This window comes from Hypanus sabinus, chromosome 28, assembly GCF_030144855.1.
Source record: "Hypanus sabinus isolate sHypSab1 chromosome 28, sHypSab1.hap1, whole genome shotgun sequence".
Taxonomy (NCBI): Eukaryota; Metazoa; Chordata; class Chondrichthyes; order Myliobatiformes; family Dasyatidae; genus Hypanus; species Hypanus sabinus.
In genome coordinates this window covers 17116123-17129952 of record NC_082733.1, presented here as the reverse complement: position 1 = coordinate 17129952, position 13830 = coordinate 17116123, and the positions used below count along the sequence as shown (strand labels likewise).

Genomic DNA, 13830 nt, shown 5'->3' with positions numbered 1-13830 from the left:
AGGTTGAGAAGGATCTGGCTAAATCTAGGAAACTATGACTAGCTTAGACAGGAATCTTGTTCAGCATGGACCAGATGGGCTGAAGGGTCTGTTTATGAGCCACATGTCTTTATGAGGATGGCAGTAACTTTCTTCCTTATCACAAATATTAATTGATTAATTATTATCCTACAGTTTAGTTAATTTAGGAGATAGACACTATTCATACCTCATCCCCACCCAATATGACTCCACATCTTGAGCTAAAGAAAACAAAATAAAAACTGCAGATGCAGGAAATCCGAAATAAAAACAGAAATGCTAGAAACACTCAGCACTTCAGACAGCATCTGCGGAAGGAAATACAGTTCTTTGTTTCAGGTCCCAGGCCATTGGTCAAAACTCTGATGAGGTTCCCAGACCTGAAATGTTAGCTACCTCTTCCTCCATCAAATTGCGTGACCTGTTCAGTGCTTCCAGCATTTTCTGTTCTTAATTTTACATCTTGAAGTTCTGAGCTAATATCGTCTTTGCATCACTGAATTGATTTTGTCATTTTGCTCACAGTGCTCCTCCCATTTTCCTTTCTATGCATCTTCCCAGAAACTGAAATACTCCCAGTCCTAAGTCTTGCAATCACATCTCTGTAATAGTAAATTAGATCATAACCATTAATGTCTACTTTGCCTTTGTATTTATTTGATTGAGAATACAATTGAGAACCTTTAATTTTACCTCATCATTTTTTCTTACTCTAATTGTATTTGCCAATGTACCACTTAAGTTTGTATGATCCACCCTGTCCTTATACAATCAAATCATCATTAAGCCTTCACAGGTCTGCATCATCACCTTTTGTTTTTTTTCTTTCTAATAATAATTGCTTATGTGAAGACCTATCCACTATTTCTCGGCTAACTTTTCTCCCTGATGATTTTACCCTCATTTCCCCATGTCGTTGACAAATTAGGCTAAAATTTATACTATGAACAGCCTTCCCCTGCAAAGATACTGTCCCATAACTGCTATATTCCTAATTCACTTTCAAAGATAGTCATCCATTATTTTCAAAAGGTTTACTTCATCTTTTTCCTTGATGACTGATGTAAGATATGTGTTTACTTCCTCCAATAATTTTTTTAATCATTTCTCCTATATCAGTTAGTAAGGCACTCACATTAACTTAAGCATTTTACATATCTGCAATAGCTCATTCAAACTTTTTTTTGTGTTTTGTTAGCTTTCTTGTTTTTGAATTCCATTTGATGTCTCCCTCCAAAGAGGCTTTTTGGAGAGATATACTGTACTTCTTTCTTGTAAGATATGTAATAATTCTTTACATGTTATCTATTGTTTGTTTTCTATCCCAGCCCCAGTTTACCACAGCCAAGTCGTGCTTCATTCAGATTTAAAATCCAGGTTTCTGATTCCACTGAATCTTATTTAACTTTCATGTTGTGATCGCTGTTCCCTGAAGGCCTCTTAAGTATCAGATCATTAATCAATCACTTTTCATTACGCAACGAGATCCAAAATAGTCCATTGCCTTGCTGATTCATCGACAGACTGATCTAGAAAACTCTTGTATAAACTCCTTCCATTCACATTCATCACAATCTCATTTAGTTTGACTTTCTGAGTCTGAAGTTCTCATGATTAAGTACTGTCCATGCTGTTTCATTTCTTGGGAGTACATAGCGAGTGAGGCAACATTGAGAGAGACTGGGAGATATAGATGGTGAGAGATAGAGACAGAAACAGAAAGAGAGAATTGAAAATGAGTCAATTCTAATGTAAGTTTATCAATCTGGAACATTAAGGTTTTACCTGGCTATTTCCGTTGTGTTTTTTTTTACACATTTTAGCTATGATTTCCATGATGCATTACATTACCATTTCAGTTTGGGGCTTCGGTACTCTCTCATCAATGCCATCTTCCCCTTATGTTTTCCTCGTTCCACGAAAATTGACTCCTCCATTTTCTGAGAAAAGATCCTTCCACTCTGCTACCTTTATCCCATTCTTTAGTAAAGGGTTATGCTGCCTCCTTCTCCGTTATGCTTAACTCTTAAGTATCTTGCAATATTTAATTCTCAAACTTGTTCACTGTGCAAACACATTTCTGTGGTGGCTAACAAGTTATGACCATTGATTTTTATTTACGTGAATCTTGTTTGGAATTTTTCATGCTTTCAAATAAAGAATCTTCAACTTTGTTTTTGAACTATATTTCCATCTCTGACTCCAATTGGAGGTTAATCCTTATATTTAACTGCTCTCTTCTTTCCTGACAAATTCTGGTTATTATTGACAATCTTGTTACTCTGCATAATTCCTTAGTTCTTTCTCTTCCACTTTCTAAATTTCCCCTCACTAGAACCCTGCAACATTAGTCATGTGATGTGCTCAGACACTGGTTCCAATCCAATTCAGATTGAACTCGTTCTAACAGGGCAGCTTCATCACTCCCCAGGACTGTTGCCAGCATCCCACAAACTGACACCTGCACCAGTCTTTGAGCCACTCATTTACTCCTCCAGTCTTATTCCATGCTAATTTGTGAATGATTTGGGAAATAATCCAGTGATTATCATCTTTGCATTTCTGGACCTGAAATCATAATATTGATTCTGCAATATTTCCCTATCCTATTTCTACTCATTCTCCACTAAGATCTTCGCCAGCCCTCATCGGGATTCTCAGCATTCTCTTTCATAACTGTAACTCACAGATCCAGTTTTATCCCCACTTTTTCTTTCTTTCATCTGACCTCATTCTATTTGCCTCTACTCTAGACAGATGATTCGCAATTACAGCGCTTAACCTCCATCTCACAGCCAGTAATATGGTTACTTGCATCAAACTCTTCCTTGGCTCCATCATATCTCATTCATTCTACTTGTTCCCTTTGCCTTACCCTCCTTGAGAACTGAAAACAGCTCACACTCTGACCTATTCCTGGTTCGGATGTAAAGTTGTCACTCTGAATCGTTAATATTTTCTCTCTCTACAGATGCTGTTTTCAACATATTCTGCTTTTACTTCCAATTTACAATTCTAGTTTTTTAAAAAACATTTTGTTTATTGTGCTTTTAGTTGGCTAGGCCAACACTAATTTTGAGTGAACTTACATGAATTAAACAGCTCTTGCTGATGACCCAATTATATGGGAGAGTAAAGACTACTTGTCAGCCACTTCATATCTGTGCAATTTAAGAGTACAGGTTGAGAGAACTTTAGTATAAGTATAAACAGGTAAGCGATTCAATTAAAAATAAAAATCACCCCATGACTCACTGAAGTCCACAGTCTCTGGATGCTACACTAAGGGTACTGTGAAAAAAAAATGCAAAAAAACATTTTTATTATCCACTCTCCTCTCCTGTCAGATTCTATCTTCCCCAGCCCTTGACCTTTCCCTCCCACCTGGCTTCACCTCTCATCTTCCAGCCAGCCTCTTTCCCCTCCCTCCACCTTCTTAGTCTGCATTCTTCCCAGTTGTGAAGAGGGGTCTCCGTCTGAAATGTTGACTTCTTCCTCTTTTCCACAGAGACTGCCTGACTTACTGAGTTCCTCCAACATTTTGTGTGTGTTGCTCAGTATATTTTAAAATCATTTTGCATCAGTGTGCATTTTGGGGAATTTCCAGGTGCTAGTCTTCCAATGCATTTGGAGTGCTTCTGCTTCCAGCCAGTTTTGGTTAGAAATTTGAGACGCAGTGTGGCGGCTCATTTCCTAGCGTATGCGAACCGACTCACAATTAGATAGCCTACGGGGGTTTGCGAGCACAGAGCTTTGGAGCCTCTTCGCCATGGGGGGCCGGTTGACAGAGGCTTAAAAGTGAGGCTGAAGTTTTCGAATAAAGTTTTTCCTTCGACTGCAGTTACCGACTCCGTGTCGTAATTTTAGCGCTGTTTGTAGCACACCGCTACAATTGGTGACCCCGACGGTCCAAACGATTTTTGGACCAGAAACGACCGACGCCGCCTCTGTTCATGCGGTTTCGTTGAAACTGCCGGGTTTCTGGACACAGCGCCCGGACCTATGGTTCCAGCAAGCCGAAGCCCAATTCCACGTTCGCCGGATCACCTCAGAAGACACCCGCTACTACTACGTGGTGGGCTCCCTCGACCAGGACACAGCTGCCCAGGTCGCGGAGTTCGTACAGTCGCCCCCGGCAGACGGCAAGTACACGGAATTCAAAGCCCTGCTCCTCAGGACTTTCGGACTCTCACGGCGCGAGCGGGCTGCCCGTTTACTGCACCTGGATGGCTTGGGCGACAGACCTCCATCGGCTTTAATGAACGAGATGTTGTCTCTGGCCGAGGGACACACAGGCCTCATGTTTGAGCAGGCATTCCTGGAGCAGCTGCCCGAGGACATACGCCTGCTGCTGTCCGACGCGGATTTCAGTGACCCCCGGAAGGTGGCAGCCCGGGCGGACTTGCTGTGGAACGCCAAAAAGGTGAGCGGGGCGTCCATCGCACAGATCACCCAGCCACGCTCCCGGCAGCAAACCAGTCCAGGCCCGGCCGCAGAGCCCACTAACCCCCGGCCCAATGACCACTGGTGCTTCTACCACCAGCGGTGGGGCGCAGAAGCCCGCCGTTGCCGCCCGCCCTGCAAGTTCCCGGGAAACGCCAGGGCCAGCCGCCGCTGATGGCTACGGCGGCTGGCCATCGGGATAGCCTCCTGTATGTGTGGGATAGCAGGTCGGGACGCCGCTTTTTGGTCGATACTGGGGCTGAGGTCAGCGTTTTACCTCCGACAAGTTACGACACTCGCAGCAGGGCACCGGGTCCCCCCCTGAGGGCCGTGAATGGCAGCACAGTAAGGACCTATGGCACCCGTCAGGTGCAGCTACAGTTCGGCCCCAGCCAGTTCACGTGGGACTTCACACTGGCCGCCGTAGCCCAACCGCTTCTGGGTGCGGATTTTTTGCGAGCTCACAGCCTGCTGGTTGACCTGCCCAGGAAGAGACTGGTACACGCCGAGACCTTTCAGACGTTCTCCCTGGGCGCGGCCCAGTTGCCAGCCCCTCACCTCGGCTCCATCACGCTGTCCGACAACGACTTCACCAGGGTCCTGGCGGAGTTCCCATCGGTTCTGGCACCGCAGTTCACAGCAGCCATGCCCAGGCACGGCGTACAGCACCACATCCCGACACAGGGACCACCCCTCCATGCCCGTGCTCGGCGGCTTCCCCCGGACAAGCTCCGACTGGCGAAGGAGGAGTTCCAGAGAATGGAGGAATTGGGGATCATCCGGCGGTCCGACAGCCCCTGGGCTTCCCCCCTGCACATGGTGCCCAAAGCGACGGGGGGCTGGAGACCGTGCGGCGACTACCGCAGGCTGAACGAGGCTACCACACCGGACCGCTACCCTGTGCCGCACATTCAGGACTTTGCGGCAAACCTGCACGGCGCCCAGATCTTCTCCAAGGTCGACCTTGTCCGAGGGTACCATCAAATCCCGATGCATCCTGACGACGTCCCCAAGACGGCTCTCATCACCCCGTTTGGCCTCTTCGAGTTCCTCCGCATGCCGTTCGGCCTGAAGAATGCCGCACAGACGTTCCAGCGGTTAATGGACGCGGTGGGACGGGACCTGGACTTCGCGTTCATCTATTTGGATGACATCCTCATAGCCAGCGGCAGTCGTCAGGAGCATCTGTCCCACCTCCGTCAACTCTGCGCCCGACTGAGTGAGTACGGTCTTACAATCAACCCTGCCAAATGCCAGTTCGGACTTGATACCATTGACTTCCTGGGCCACAGGATTACTAAAGACGGGGCAACCCCTCTGCCCGCTAAGGTAGATGCGGTCCGCCACTTCCCCCGACCCACCACGGTCAAAGGCCTTCAGGAATTCGTAGGTATGGTCAATTTCTACCGCCGCTTCCTCCCTTCAGCTGCCCGGATCATGCGCCCCCTGTTCGCCCTGATGTCGGGTCCGAGCAAGGACATTACCTGGGACGAGGAGTCCGCCGCCGCTTTCGTTCAAACGAAGGAAGCTTTGGCTGACGCCGCAATGCTAGTACATCCCAGAATGGACACCCCTACCGCCCTCACAGTGGACGCATCAAACACGGCAGTCGGTGGGGTGCTGGAGCAGCTCATCGCAGGTCGCTGGCAACCCCTGGCGTTTTTCAGCAAACACCTGCGGCCACCCGAGCTCAAGTACAGTGCTTTTGACCGGGAACTGTTGGCGCTCTACCTGGCAATCCGGCATTTCAGGTACTTCCTAGAAGGTCGGCCCTTCACCGCGTTCACGGACCACAAACCGCTTACCTTTGCATTTACGAAAGCATCCGACCCCTGGTCATCCCGCCAGCAACGCCACCTGTCCTACATCTCTGAATACACAACGGATGTCCGGCACGTCTCGGGTAAGGACAATGTCGTGGCGGATGCGCTCTCTCGCCCTACCGTTCATGCCCTTTCCCAAGGGGTAGACTTTGAGGCACTGGCAGAGGCACAGCAGGTAGATGAGGAGATTCCGAGTTACAGGACTGCAGTCTCTGGTTTGCAGCTCCAGGACTTCCCCGTGGGCCCAGGTGAGAGGACCCTACTCTGTGACGTCGCCACCAACCAGCCCCGTCCGGTCGTCCCCGCAGCCTGGCGGCGACGTGTTTTCGACTCCATTCATAACTTGGCGCATCCCTCCATCCGGACAACTGTCCGGATGGTTTCCAGCAGGTTCGTTTGGCACGGACTCCGCAAACAGGTCAGTGAATGGGCCAGGACGTGCATGCACTGCCAGACGGCCAAGGTTCAGCGGCACACCAAAGCCCCACCGCAGCAGTTCCATCCCGCCCACCGGCGTTTCGACCACATTCATGTGGATATCGTGGGCCCCCTGCCAGTGTCGCGCGGAGCGCGTTACCTCCTGACTATCGTGGACCGGTTCACAAGATGGCCAGAGGCGGTCCCGCTCACCGACACCACCTCCGAATCTTGCGCCCGAGCCCTGATCGCCACCTGGATATCCCGCTTTGGTGTACCAGCCCACATTACCTCCGACAGAGGCGCCCAGTTCACCTCCAGCCTGTGGTCAGCTATGGCCAGCCTTTTGGGGACTCAGCTGCACCACACCACTGCCTACCACCCACAGTCGAACGGGCTAGTGGAGCGTTTCCACCGTCACCTGAAGTCGGCCCTCATGGCCCGCCTGCGAGGAGCCAACTGGGCGGACGAGCTTCCCTGGGTCCTTCTCGGCATCCGCACAGCGCCCAAGGACGACCTGCACGCCTCGTCGGCCGAGTTGGTATACGGCGCGCCCCTGGCCGTCCCCGGGGAGTTCCTACCAGCCCCGAGGGGGCAAGAGGAAGAACCCGCTGCAGTCCTGGGCAGACTTCGCGAGAAGCTCGGTAACCTGGCCCCCATACCCACTTCACAGCATGGGCGGCACCCGACCTGCGTACCCAAAGACCTACGGAACTGTAAGTTTGTGTTTGTACGAAGGGGCGGGCATCGGCCACCGCTGCAGCGGCCATACGAGGGGCCGTTTACGGTGCTCCGGAACAACGGGTCCACGTTCGTGCTGGACGTTGGGGGGAAGGAGGAGGTTTTCACGGTGGACCGCCTCAAGCCGGCCCATGTGGACCTGGCGCAACCGGCCGAGTTTCCGGCGCCTCGGCGCAGAGGCCGACCTCCCAAGCAGGTTCTGGCCCAGGCTGTGGACATTGGGGGGTGTATCGCCGGTTCTGGGGGGGGGTTATGTGGCGGCTCATTTCCTAGCGTATGCGAACCGACTCACAATTAGATAGCCTACGGGGGTTTGCGAGCACAGAGCTTTGGAGCCTCTTCGCCATGGGGGGCCGGTTGACAGAGGCTTAAAAGTGAGGCTGAAGTTTTCGAATAAAGTTTTTCCTTCGACTGCAGTTACCGACTCCGTGTCGTAATTTTAGCGCTGTTTGTAGCACACCGCTACAGCAGCATAAATGATCCATTGTGTAGCACATTTTACAATAGCACACAGTGTTGTGATTGGTATTTTCAGGAGCTACACACAAGTATGAACTAATGTATGTTAGAGTTGGCTGATTCAGCCTTACGATCAAGAGAGCAACAAGGTGTGGATTAGTGAATTGTAGAATATATTTGCAATAGGGAAAAGTTCCTCTGTTCAGGACATTTACCGCAGCAGGTGTATAAATAGGGCCCACAGGATCATCAGGGACTCCAGCCACCCCAACCACAAACTGTTTCAGCTGATACCGTCTGGCAAAGCCTACCGCAGCATTAAGGCCAGGACCAACAGGCTCCGGGACAACATCTTTCAGATTAATCAATACACATTGATCTGATTGTGTACCTGACTGTACATACATGTATGCAAAACAATTCTGTATACAACTTTAATGTTTGGGTAATATCCTCCCACATTTCCTGTCTTGTTGCTCGTACATTGCGATGGAAATGCAACATAAGGATTTTTACTCCCTTGGATGTAATAAGTATATAAATGCCAAGTATCAAATGCATATCTTAAGTCCTCTCACTTAACAGACCTTAGACGTTTGTTTGGTAAGTTAAGTTCTTGTCCAGTTGCTTCATAAGGGTGAAAGTACCTGTTTCCACCACCTTTCCATTCAGCCACTCGTTGGGAGAAAAATGTTTTCCTCAGGTCCCCTATAAACACCTTACTCCTCCTCTTAAACCTGTGTCCTCTAGCATTAGAGACATCTGCCAAGGTGTGGTGAACTACATATATCTGTCTGGACGTGCCCCCTGCTGACTGCTCCTGTGGCTCCTCCCACAGACCCCTGTATAAAGGCGATTGAGGCCTGAGCCCGGCCTCTCAGTCTCCAGGATGTAGTATGGTGGTCAACCACTGCTTGTTCCTTCTTCCAGTCAATAAAAGCCGATATCTCACCTTTACGTCTCAGAGTGAGTTATTGATGGTGCATCACAAGGGGAGGTAGTTTTTTTTAATATCTACTCTAGCTATGCCTCTCACGAAGTATTTATCACTTTCAGGTGCCCACTCTGTTCCAAGGAAAACAAAACCAGCCAGTCTCGTCACCTAACTAAAACATTTCATCTCATGCCACATGCTGGTAGATCTCCCCCACACCCTTTCCAGTGCAACCACGCCCATCCTGGAGTGTATAGAGCACAGCCACACATAACCAAAATTGTACAATCTTTTAAATCTATGATCAAAGCAAATTCCCTATAAAGTTGTACCAAAATCTTCATGCTCTTATACTTTATGCACTGGCTAATAAAGGCAACAATCCCTACTACCTTTTTCACTATGCTATCTATCATTTCTGCCACCTTCAGGGATGTTTGGACTTGGATCTAAAATATCTGCACAAGGTACCTGTATTTAAAAAAAGCGATCAGTGGATTTTGATATGGATATAGTTACCATTGATTGAAAGTAGTTATCAATAAAACTAATCAAATAAAATTACGAACTTCATGGGTATTTTGGAAATGTATGAGTATACTTTTCCTAAGCCGGTACTTTCGGGTTAAGATGGTGCTACTGAAGATGTGACAGCTTACTGGTAGTTCAAAAGCAAAGGAGTTTGGTTAAAACCATTAATAATAACACTTTTTTTGAAGTAAATTGTGGTAAACTATCACTGCAAACAATGAATAGGCGAGTGAAGGCACAGTGAAATAGCGGGATGTGTGCTGAAAAACCAACGCACTTGGAGTTGGAGCCACGCTGGTTGGAGTGAATGGTTCGGAGGGGACAAGACAGGACAGAGGAGTTGTGATGCCTATGCAACTAACCCAGGTACAAGGGCCGATCGCTCTAAACATCAGGTCAAATTGGAGAGGTCGAGAATGGCTTCTTTGGCAGCAAAATCCAGATTCAAAGAGAATTGATGGACAGCTTGTTCAAGGCCTAGAGCAGGCCCAGTTACAATCCGCCATTTGGACAAACTAAATTATTGACTGGAAATGCAGGGTGCCAAAAGTTGAATGAGGTTGGATCGCTCTGGGCACAGAGCTGATGTGGAGAAGTTGAGAACGGCTCCTTCAGCAGTGAAATTTAGGTCTGGAGCAACTTGTTGGTGGCAGGGCCCGGGTCTTAGTGTGAGGTTCAAACATTTTAAATGTTGGCCCAGATAGCCTGGGGGGTTTCTCTCTCGGCAATGCTCAGGCTGCGAGTCTGCCCCCAGCTGCTGTGCTTTGTGTCTGGTGAACTTGGTTGCAATTTGCAGCACTAACATGATGAACTGAGTAGCTAGGCTTTGGGCCTAGTCTGGGCTGCTCTGGGGATTTGGATCCGACAACTCAATTTAGTTAAAATGTTGTTGTCGCTCACTTCTATTGTTTATGGTTTGTTTTGGGGTTTTTTTCCTCTTTTCTGTGGGCACTGGGCAATGGGTCTTATTTTTAAAATTGGGTTCCTTGCTTTGCGACTGCCTGTGAGCAAACAAAGCTCAAGGTTGTATAATTTATACATTCTTTGATAATAAATGCGCTTTGAAACTTTGTTTTAGAGTTCTGCGTATAGCTTTGGTCACTTTGTTAGCTAAACTGGAGAGCATGCAGAAAAGATAGATCTTTATTCCTTATACCATTTAAGAATTAGGGGTGATCTTAAATTTACAAAACCATGAGGAGCACAAACAAGATGGACGGTAGCATTCCCTTCCCCAAGGTTGGGGAGTCCAGAACAACAAGGAATAGGTTTAAGGTGAGAGGGGTACGATTTAAAGAGAATTTGAGGGGGCAACTTATTCAGAAGTTGGTGAATAATGTGAACAAGGTGCCAGAGGAAGTGGTTTAAGCAGGTACAATAATATAATTTAAAAAGCACCTGGAATAGGTAAATACAGAGATAGGACTTGGGGCTTAGATCAGGGGTTCCCAAGGGTCCACAGACCCCACAGTTAATGGTTGGGAACACCTGGCTTAGCGGGATAAGGGCCATACACAGGAAATTGTGACTAGATGGGTGGTCACCATGATCGGTGTGGATGTTAGGCCAAATGGCCTATATTTGTGCTGCATTGCTCGATGACACTATAATGTATGAGACCACAAAAGGCATATCATGTGCATCTTTGGGTATTGTACACTTAAAAGTACATTGACGCACTGGAGAAGATCAGGGGCTTAATTCCCCACACGGTCGTTAAATTATAAAACAAGATTTCCTGAATTGAACTTATTCATCTGAAAAATTGTAAACTGAAGGGGTTCAAAACCCATCTCTTTAAAAGGTAGAAATAATATAGGTATGGGCAGGTTATTTAATGTAAACTGTGATGCAAGACAAGGAAAATACATGGCAAAACTACAAGCCTGAAATTAGGTTAAAAATCTGAAGGAGTGTTATTCTCACTCAGTCACTCTGATTCAGAGTACAGTCCCATTAAAAGGTAAATGTATGATTTAGCTAATCTCTTATAAATTTCTGCATGAGTTTCTAATTGAGTTGTCTACAGATTACAGGTTAAGTGAAGAAACCGATGATCAGATTCACTGTAATTCACTGTGGTAATAGGTCAGCAAAATTAATTTGTATTAAAACTAATCAAAACCCGAGTGTTAATTCATAAACAGAGAATATTTACCACAGAATTTCAGCACAAACTTTCATAGAACTCTTCCCTTTTGTGAGTTAGTCAACTAATTCCTCTAAGATCTGAAATGGACAGGGTAGATGCTTAAGAGGGAAAATAGTGTTGGTTTATCTTAAAAGAAGAGACCCATTTTGCTGAATGACATTAAGCTTCCAATTTCATGAGTTTTACTGATTTCATTGCTGGTAAAACAGCACATTTTCAATGGGAATGCAGCAGCAGCACTGGTAACTATGTCACTGATTATACACAGTTGTAAATCATGGCAAATAGTAAAGTTTAGCTACCAGTTTAAAAACACAAGCAGGCATGTCGTGAAATATGTTCCTTGTTGCACATATAGCAATTATATAAAAGTCTTTAAAAATGCTGATATAAAGTGAATTTTTGTTGGCCTAACATATTATTACTAAAATACTAAAGCATCCACAAACAGTCCTTACCTGATATCCTGTGAACTTGACACCAGGATTGTTTTCAATCTCCCACAGACCTTCATTGAAGCCTTTTCGTTTGTTAGACTTTCCAAATTTTTCTTTATATTCTTGGTATGGTAAAAGGTCTTTTGATCCCAGAAAGGCACTAGAATAGAAAACTCAATTACTGATCTCAAATGAGTTTCTCCAAGCTTCGTGGATTAAATACACTACACATCAGAACACTATGATGCCTCTCTATTCCTCTCCACAGATGCTGCCTGGCTCCTGATAGCCTCCTGAATTTTGTGTGTGTTGCTCTGGATTTCTAGCATCTGCAGAAACTCAGTTGTTTGCTGATGACTGATCTTACTTATTATCTTCAGGTTGAACTACTGTAAGCCCATAGACCAATTCTCCGCCATTTCTTTGAAGTTCTATGATTAAGTTTTGTGGGAGACAGAGTGAGTGGTCTAAAGGGGTAGCAACATCTTCCATTTCTAGAATACATGGGTGATATAGGATTGTACAACAGCAGCTGAATTTATAGAGACTGGGGTACCTAGCCAGACCAAAGAATGTTGGAGCCGAATTTCTGTCCTTATGTCAACACTGAAGATGGGCTGTGTTTGGTTTGCAATAGACAGTAATAAGAATGATGGTCCAAATTCAAAATAAAAGGGTGACATTGCTTCCAGGAGGAACGTAAGCAGCTGTTTTTGATTAAACCAGTCTAAGTGAAGGGTTTCAACCTGAAATATCAACTGTCAATTTCTCTGCCACTGAGTTCAATTTATTGCCTGAGAATTTTAATATAATTTTAGATTTTTTTTATATAGTTGCTGCCTCATTCGTTACCAATTAACTCCAGTACTTTTTGAGTTAAGTTTTAACTTTCTTTTTGTGTGGCAGTGCTTCTTTGGTGTGAGATACATAAATAAATAACATTTTTGCAAATTTTTTTGTGCGTTCCAAGTAGAGTGTATTCTAGTTAATTGGGACACATCAGGACCAGTATATTTTGGCCCAATTAAACGGCTCTCCCAATGAGCTGATGAGCTGAAGTTTCGTGGGAATAGTTAAAATAGGTTTAAAAAAAAAAGACAAACAACCATTTAACTAAGTAACAAACAATGTGTTTAAATGAAATACAGGACAAATTAGAACACTACTACAGTACTATAAGCTGGCTGGTGGCATAGTGGCATCGGCGCTGGACTTCGGGGTTCGAATCCGGCTGGCTCCCTTGCACACTTTCCATCCGTGCTGGGTTAAGAGCTGGTGATCTCTTAAAAAAAACTCACCCGGCAGAAGGCAATGGCAAACCACTGCTATAACTTGCCACATAAATGATTTTTCAATACGTCAGAACGGCGTGGAGGGAAATCATCCGCCAAATGGAAGTTCCAGATGCGACCTACCGACGACAGCAGTACTATAAAACTGCATATTAGTTCCTAATAGTTATTGATGGGGTGTCTAGAGAGGTTTAGTACCACTGGTGTTGCGTCCATTCGTGGACAGCTCACTTCACTTTGAGTCCCACTTGGAGCTCTCACCTGCGGCTCCAAGTAACTGCATGCAACAGCGGCCACACCCCAGTACAATACTTCAACAGGCGGGCTGAACCAGGTGAGGGTAGCCAGCAGGCCTCACGCCCCGGTGAGAGAGGGATATGCCTGTAACTAGCAAGTGAAGGCAGCTCCGGCGGATGGGGCAGATGAGACTTACAGTGAGATTCAACGACCAGGAAGGCGGTTCTGCAACGTGATGTGGAGAGCAAAGGGCTTGACAAGGCACAGAGGATGTCACGGTCATCCACTGCAACCAAGGAAGATCCCGGATTGTAGCGAACACTCGTACCACTGGACCCAGACG

At 46.3% G+C, this 13830-nt stretch overlaps 1 protein-coding gene across 1 annotated transcript in view; it reads right to left on the bottom strand.

Annotated features, from left to right (window-relative positions):
• Nucleotides 1-13830, bottom strand: part of hdgfl3 (HDGF like 3) — a 127568-nt gene that overhangs the window by 39985 nt on the left and 73753 nt on the right. The window contains exon 3 of the mRNA XM_059952665.1: nt 11980-12118. Coding sequence (XP_059808648.1) covers nt 11980-12118 — 139 coding nt within the window. The remainder of the gene's footprint in view (nt 1-11979; nt 12119-13830) is intronic.